Source organism: Rhopilema esculentum, chromosome 14 (assembly GCF_057945365.1).
Source record: "Rhopilema esculentum isolate cy_ngs chromosome 14, ASM5794536v1, whole genome shotgun sequence".
Lineage (NCBI taxonomy): Eukaryota > Metazoa > Cnidaria > Scyphozoa > Rhizostomeae > Rhizostomatidae > Rhopilema > Rhopilema esculentum.
Window position 1 is genome coordinate 10,161,026 of NC_142828.1, and position 8,199 is coordinate 10,169,224.

The 8,199-nt window shown below is 36.4% G+C and overlaps 1 protein-coding gene across 1 annotated transcript; it reads left to right on the forward strand.

The window, feature by feature from the left end:
- Positions 1–711: 711 nt before the first annotated feature.
- Positions 712–8,081, forward strand: LOC135696025 (proton-coupled folate transporter). Its single transcript, XM_065215288.2, has 8 exons — positions 712–1,043; positions 2,423–2,668; positions 3,215–3,527; positions 4,528–4,724; positions 5,205–5,556; positions 5,884–5,967; positions 6,305–6,464; positions 7,082–8,081. The coding sequence occupies exons 1-8, from the start codon at positions 1,041–1,043 to the stop codon at positions 7,212–7,214; spliced, it is 1,488 nt and encodes a 495-aa protein (XP_065071360.2). The 5' UTR covers positions 712–1,040; the 3' UTR covers positions 7,215–8,081.
- The last annotated feature ends 118 nt before the right edge of the window (positions 8,082–8,199 follow it).

Consider the following 8,199-nt stretch of genomic DNA (forward strand, 5'->3'; position numbering starts at 1 on the left):
CATCAAAGCTAGTAGTTCATACAACATGTAAGAATACTATTTTATTTTTCAATGGTTAAAATAAATGTTTTAGATCAGGGGTGGTGCTAGGTTGCAAAGATTTAAGACCAGAACGCTTGCATTCTATAAAGCAAGAGATGAAAAATGTATGCGAATGCCAGTAGAAAAATACGAGTAATAATGGACACATCCATACAGGTTTTTGGACATGTTCACCTTCAAAACAATTGACGTAACAAGATTGGCTGTCTTTAAGTGTCTTTACCTATCTAGAATGGCTTATGTAAAAAAAGGAATGAACTTTGTTTTAGCTTGCTGGAATTAAATTAGTAGCTGAAAATCATGCACGGAAATTTGGTATAACAGAAGACGCTTATAATACCAGATGATTGAAAGCTAATCTTCGTTTTTTGTTAGTAGTGCAGAACAAAAATTATACAGTATGTATGTATATCACAGGAAAACAGCATTCGTAAATAGCTTTGAAAAAAGCAAACATTTAGTAAACTAAAGCTTTTCGTCTGACACTCTTCAGAGTTTAAAACGTCAGAACAGCATTCCGTAGAAATATTGTAACATGAATTTAATGTTCATATTAAAATCAAGCAATGGAGATTTCACGCTAAGAATTTCCTGGCAAACATCAAAAATTTCCTGCAATGAATTTGCACCAAAAATTTCCTGGCAGCGCCGGACATTTTCCAGCCCTGTTCAAATTTACCTGGGGAACCTACAGATTGCCAAAATTGCTCTTTGTCTCGACAATGGTCTGGGATTGTAGGATATATGGCACTACACTGCGTGGGTTATGTGACGACAAGATTAGGGATCAAGTTACCAGACAATGCCTCAGTCAGACAAAGGCGGCAAGTTGAGCAAGGCTGCAAATGTTCATTTTCTTTCCACCTGCTTGTCTTGCTTCAAAACAAGAAGGTTTATACCACCTGCCCTTTTCAAGCGAGGACCTTCTTTCAGCATAATTCCTGGCTTACTCGCAGATCGACATTTGTCTCCTGCTTCGAAACAAAGAAAAGAGAGCAATGGTATGTACACGCGCATATTGCGAATTACCTTTGTTGTCCTCGTGATCTTCTGATGCTGAAATTGTGCCAAAAGTTGTTCCGCTCTATTACATTTTTAACGAGAAGCACGTTAATTTTGAATTACAGTTGTAACGTAATTATTTCTTTATCTCTTCAATGCCCGGCATGTAATGGAAGTGCCCAGCCTATTCTTCGTATAGGCTAAAACGTTTTGGGGGGATAAACATGCTAAAAACCAAGGCGTTTTTTTTATTGTTTTAAGTACATTTTGGAAAAAAACTAGGGGGCTTATAAACCCCCGTAGCCCCCTATTTCCGCGGTCCCTGCCTGTCGTAATGCGCCCACTGACTTCATCCAATCTTTGTCAAAGCGATACAAGCTTTTCTTGGGCTGTATTTATGTTCTGCGTGTCATCAAAATGAACCCAGGCTATGTTTTTTTGTAGGTGGGGGGGGGGAGGGGGGCTAAAAAATTGATTGCAATTGCTAATGATGGTTGCCAACAGCACAGGGTAGAAAGACGCCTAGCTGAGGGTTCTAAGGATATTTTCTTTTACATGTTCCATTATCGTTGTTATTTGATCTTTATTAAATCTCTTGAGATGATTTTTATCTGTGAACCAAGAATGTAAAAAGTTAGTCTAACACAACCTCCTTAACTCCTCGATAGCCAACTTCCTTAATTCCTGGGGAGGGGAGGGGAGCTGAGCCTCCCCAGATTTTCGTCAGGAGGGGCTCAAACCCTGGAGCCCCCTAAGTATGCACCTATGAAAATGAAAATCATTTTTTGGAAGGGGAGGGGAGGGGATGAGATGGTGTGGCAAATGAGACAATTTTTAGACATCTGTAGCTTTAGTACCACTTCATTGCAACAAAAATTTCATAGTTTGGCAATTTTTGGGGTGGGGATGTGGCTGCAGCTCCCAAGAACAACACTTCAAATGTCCAATTTTTATAAATGGTGGTCTATATTTAGGCCATGGTAGCTATTGTTGTGGCAATGTTATTTGATTGAGATCACTAAACAGTAACAACAATATCTTGAAATGTATGCTATCAATGGAAGGAACAAGAATATAAAAAGTGGCATGCCATGTTGGCAGCTCTTAATGCTTTTTAAAATAACGCCTTTCAAATTTGGAATGATGAATAAGGAAACCGAGAAAGAATCTTGATCGAAATGAAAATGAAATGAAAGCGAAATGCAGTTTTGAAAATGTATAGTACTTTAAACAATTTTTTTAAAAAGGTAATCAAGGTATATATGTTTTTTATCTTTATTTGTGATGTGATGTCTGCAAACCTTCCAAGTATTGTACATTTTGTTTGACAAAATTAAAATTGTTTAGATAGAGTAAGTAGCTTTTAATTTTTGAACAGGAAAAGGTAAATGATGAGCCAAATGCCAAGAAAGGGGTCAAAGGAATTCTTAAAGCTATTTTCACAGCCCCTGAATTGCTATTCTGCATGTATGTGTTTGGTTTGATGCTCCATTTGCCACTACTGCATCAGTATGTTTACATGAGGTTCAGTCAGGAAGAGAACTTTCCATACCACTATTCTGCAGCACATGGCAGCTGTGGGAATGATCAACTGAATAAAACAATAAAGGCTTTGCAGGAAAAGGTAGATTTATAACTTGTTCAGGTTTTCTCAAAATTTATCAGCCAGTTTTGCATACAGTTTTTCATTGATGAAATCAAAAGTTTACTGGATATTTAGTGAAAACAAACATCACTTCCTTATTTTACTAGTTTTTACCTAAAAGACTGCAATATTTTGTGAAATGCTACTCACAGCAGGGAATATTCATGTTTACTGGGTAATGTTCTAAACCATGTTTTTCTATGGAAGAGAAGGGGTTGGGTAATTTTACAGTAGCATGATACTAGGGGCGTGTCATTTTAAACAAATACCCAGAAATATTGGTATTATTTTTTTAATAACATTAGAGTCCCATATATTTGAAGCAGCTAATGTGGCCAATAATACCACAAACAAAGGCAGAAGAATGCAGAAGAAAGTGAAAGACACAATCTACAGAATTCTCAATATGTGGATATATGTGATATTCAATGTTGTACAACAGACCATTAAACTTTTGTAATTTCTTTATTTATTTAACCATTGGGATTTTTGCTCCTTTATTTCTGGTACTTTTCTTTCAATTAGGTCCAAGGGAAGAGTGCTCGCTTTCAGATAGGTCAAAGTTTGTTTACCACCATTCCATCTTTAGTAGTGTGTCTCTATCTGGGAGCATGGTCAGATGTTGTGGGAAGAAAGCCAGTTGTTATTCTGGGTACACTTGGCACCTTGCTAGAGACCATAGTTGTCCTACTGACGATGATGCTGGATCTTCCAATCCGTGTTGTGTACATTGGGTCTTTTTTAAATGGTATGGGAGGCTATTTCACAGGTCTCATCCTTGCAGTCATGGCTTACATTGCAGACACAACATCACCAGACAAGAGAGCTCTAAGACTAGGTATGTGACTAGATTTTTCCGGAAATATTGTAAGAAATTTTCAAAATTTGAATGGAGTAACAATGACCCCTTATGTTCTGCACAGCTTGGGCCAATTGTTCAAGTTTCTGACATGCTATCCAGGCTCTTTTTTGATGATTTGTTGGAGAGTACTTAAATTGAAAGGAGTGGTGGCTTTGACACTAGAAAGCAGGAAGAGAGGCAACCAGGAAGAGAGGCAACCAGGATGAGAGGCAACCAGCCACTGCTGATAGTACCATCCAACAGCTTTGGAGTTTGTTTGAATCTATTCTATAGTAATTTTCTTTTTCTGGAGTCTAAGTTCATTGTCAAGCAAGGAGTCTCTGACGCCCGAAAACATAGAAAACATTTAGGTTCCTTTTCACTATGTAGTAGTCGATTTTACCACCAAACTAAGGATTTTGTGGAGCAATTGAAGATTTACCGAACCAACTAGCTAAGCTACATCCTGGTTGCCAGAGCATCAGTGAACTGATTGACCATCTCTACGCTTCTGACCATAGAATGTTCCTTGCTTATTCAACAATCAAACGTGCTTACAGACGAAACAAATACGGAGGCCATCGCCCTCCTACTTCCCCTTTGCTATACCTAGCTTCAGTATCATATGGTACCAATAAGCCCAACCTATCAGGTGTGAACCCAAACAAAAAATGTATTTATAAGTTGAAAGGCGAGGTGAGATCGCAATCAAGTGTGCTAATTCGTTAGCTGGACTGATAGCAATTCATGAAATATTGTAAGCGAAACCTTGAAGCCTAGCTTTGACATAATTCAATTCGAAGCTCCTTCAAAAAGAGTCAGACAGCAAGCAACTCTTTTATTTAAAAAAACTTGCAAAAGTTTACAATTTGAACTTTAGCTTTTATTCCTCTCACATAAATCTCCCTAAAACGTAATTCTTGCCTTGCATTTTATTGCAATATTGGAAGAAATATTTATCTCAGAAGAGTACATTAATTTTTTATTCGGTTTCTAGGTATTATGGAATGTGTAGTTTTCGTAGGAGCAACATTAAGCAATTTCATCAGTGGACATCTTATCAGCAATTATGGCTTCAAAATCCCGTATATTATTGTCGTCGTTGCTGTCGGTATATCTTGTCTTCTCGCTATTTTTGCGATGCAAGAATCACTTAAAAACAAACCAGTTAAATCAGCCGGGTGTTTCAACATGGTATGTTTAATTCAGTTACTTTCATTAAAAATCTGGAATTTAAAACCCATTTATAACCACAAGCTATTAATGTCTGGCTAGCTACATGAAAATTTTTGATGTGTTTACACGCGTTACAACTATGAAATAGAACTTCTTTGATCATATGCTGTTTCTATAGAAGCAGAATCTAGAGAGATCTGGAAGTTTAATCAAAGTTTGGTAACACAAAGGAGGTAATTTCGCCAATATTTATGAAGGGGAAAGGAGATTGATTTAAGTGGAAATCATTGGAAATGCTCTCGTGCTATTTACTAGCCTGAGCAGTACTCATGATTGAGAAATTTAAAGGACATTAATTAGAGAAGACTGATAGAGTAGAAGGACAGTGATTGATAGAGTAGAAGGACAAGGGCAGTGACTGTAAAGCCAGGCCTTTTATTTTTTCTTGGCCAGTTGCGTTAGGGTATTACGGATCTTATTATTGTTTGTTTTTTCTAGGCCTGTCTGAAGTACCCGCTACAAGTATGGCGCACCCTTTCAATGCCACGCCCTGGAAAATGGAAGATCGTTGTTCTTATGCCTGCCACACTTTTCGTTAACATGCTCTCGATGGGCATTAGCTCACTGATAACGCTGTACCTCATGAATTCACCTTTCTGCTTAAGCCCAATCGAAGTTGGATATTTTTCCGGCACACGCTTATTTCTCATGGGTATTGGTGCAGCTGTTGGCATTAAGTTGCTTGGCCTTTTGATGCAACCCCACCTCATCTCACTAGTGGGAATCATGTCCTATTTTGCTTTTTACACTTTGCTGGCCTTTGTAAAAGATTCGAGGACGGTATATATAGGTATGGATCAAAACTACTTTGTTCTGTTTTTAGGTTATTTCTAAATACACTAGAAAAACTCGATTTATTTTGACATTGTAAAGTTGCTTTGGCTTGAAAAACAATTTGCCATGTTTATCTTGATTATGTTTTAATACTCTTTAGTAAAAAGACTATACTCATTATCATCATGATTATGATCAACATAATGTCCATCATAATCATAATCATCACCATCATCAATTGCAAAAATCGAGTTTTCGTACCAAGAATCTTTGTAAAATGTTAAGAATCGGTAAAGCTGTATCTTTAGGATAGTATTTTACCGCAAATCCTCTCTTTCTACAGCTTGCTTGCTTGGCGCCTTGTCTGGCACAGCTAGTCCTATTTTTCGCAGTATACTGTCAAAGACGGTCTCTTCAAACGAGCAAGGTAACTAGAAAGAAATTTCAAATGTATTTATTAGTTCGTTTTCGAGCTGCAATTCCTGTCGAAAATCCCTGGAACGCCCTGTCAAGCATTGTTTTAAAAACCAACTCCTTCCCCTCTTCCCGTAAACAATGTTGACCCTTGTAAACTATCTGATAGGAATCAATTGGACAACCCCGAAGCTCTTAACATTATATACCCAAACAACATCGTTGGAAAGCGCTATTAGCAAAATTAATGTAGTTTGCCAAGACCTTTTAAAGGGATTGTGCATTAAAGTTCTGCCTGAAACAAACTCAAAAATGTGGAAAAAGTAGTTTCGCAAATATCTTTTTTGCAGGTGTTCTGTTTTCAGCCGTCTCGTCTCTAGAGATGTTGGCTGTTTTTCTTGGTAACTTTCTGTTCAATGCTGTTTATCTGGTCTTAAATCGTCATGGAAAACCTGGAGCCATTTTCTTCCTGGTTGACGCTATTTTGCTGATACCATTCTTCTTGGCTTTGTAAGTAAATTCATGTAAAACCATTACTTCAGGAACTGTGGAAATATCGGCCAATTATACTTAGGGAAAATTATGTTTTACATTGAAAGATATTGTTTTGACAAAGATGATGAGCTCCTTCTGCATTTGTACAGATTTATCTTTTTCATTATTGTGTCTCTTTGAAGGTTAAAGGCAATCTGTCTCGTTGTGGATTGGTTAACGAGAACAATAGCTGGAACAATAGCCTAAACACAATTCCAGCGCTCCGCCATATTTTTTACAATGCGATAAATTAAAGGGGGACTGGAAACAATAAATAATCCCTTTGTTCTTATAATCAATCAGCGTCGTGACAACTTGCCTTTAGTATAGATATATTATAGTTGCTCTTACCTAATCAACTTCTCTGGGCCTCTACAGAAACAGTCCTGTGGCTAGTATTGCTAGTCTTTAATTAGGGGTCTGGAGAACATCTACTAATACATCTATTTTTCAAGTTAGGGGTCTGGGGCACATTCTAGATCGGAAAAGCTAGCTCATTCAAACTGTTCTGGTGATGATGAAATTGACAAAAACAATTCATTTATTTTTTTATCATGTTTTTGGCTCTTATTCGTAAATATTCTCTTTTTCAGGATCTATATAAGGAAAATACGAAGCGGTGGCAAAGGCAGAGAAGATCTTCAAGCGATTGTGAATGCTGATTTACCTAGCACTGGGAAGGAGATTGTCGATGATTACGGTTCTAGTACCTCGAATCGGCATTAATCATAAATTTCAAACAAGGTACCCTGAGAACAAAAACAAAAAGTCCTTTATCTCAAAAGAGATGTATCTATATATATATGTGTATGTATAGGATTAATTTCAACGTTGTTGATTCCTGCTAATAAGTGCAAGCTTTTTGCCAATCAATTAAAGAGGGAGGTACGTCTATATAAACGCATTCGGCATAAAAAACAGGACGATTCTAAGTTGCTACTCCGAGTTTCACTCTATATATATATGTTTTATCTACTATGTTTCTTTAATATATATATCTTTTATATACTTTTATGTTAAAACTACATGTTTTATCGCTACATCTTCTGAAGAGTATATATATAGTTGCCTGATATATATATGTATTATATTATTATTATATTATTATCATAATATTATCATATTATATAATATGTATCTATTGGAAGTTTCAAAATATAAGAAAATTTTAGGGTGAAAATCGACTCTTTAATACTAAGAAGAATTATCTTTTTCACCTTATCAACAAATGTACAACTATTGTCCCTTACAGTTAGTTCTGACAACACTAGTTCCAGTGCCAAACATTACATACTCCAGGTTACTCATTTTTGCTTTATGCGTCTGTCAATTATTCTAGGCCAAATAATATTGATTTCTTCTCGTCTAATTTTCCAGAATTGGATTTATTTTTTACGATTATTTTCCCAGGTGGAAACTTCGTTAATGATTAATTTTGTAAAATATTCTTTGCAATACCTTACATTCCTAGTTGATTAAAATCTTGATGTTCAATTACTGTGTATGGTGTAAGGAACTCTGTTCTGTAAGACCACGGTTTCAGTATTTAATCCCCATTGAAACGTTATACATATGATATATGTTTAAAGAAAAGCATGTATGCATTAATTCCTTTATCGAATTGCCTCTATACTATGCTCTGTACTTTTTAGCCAATACCTTTAAGATAGCAAGACCATACTGTATATGCATCAAATGAAGTATGCATCAT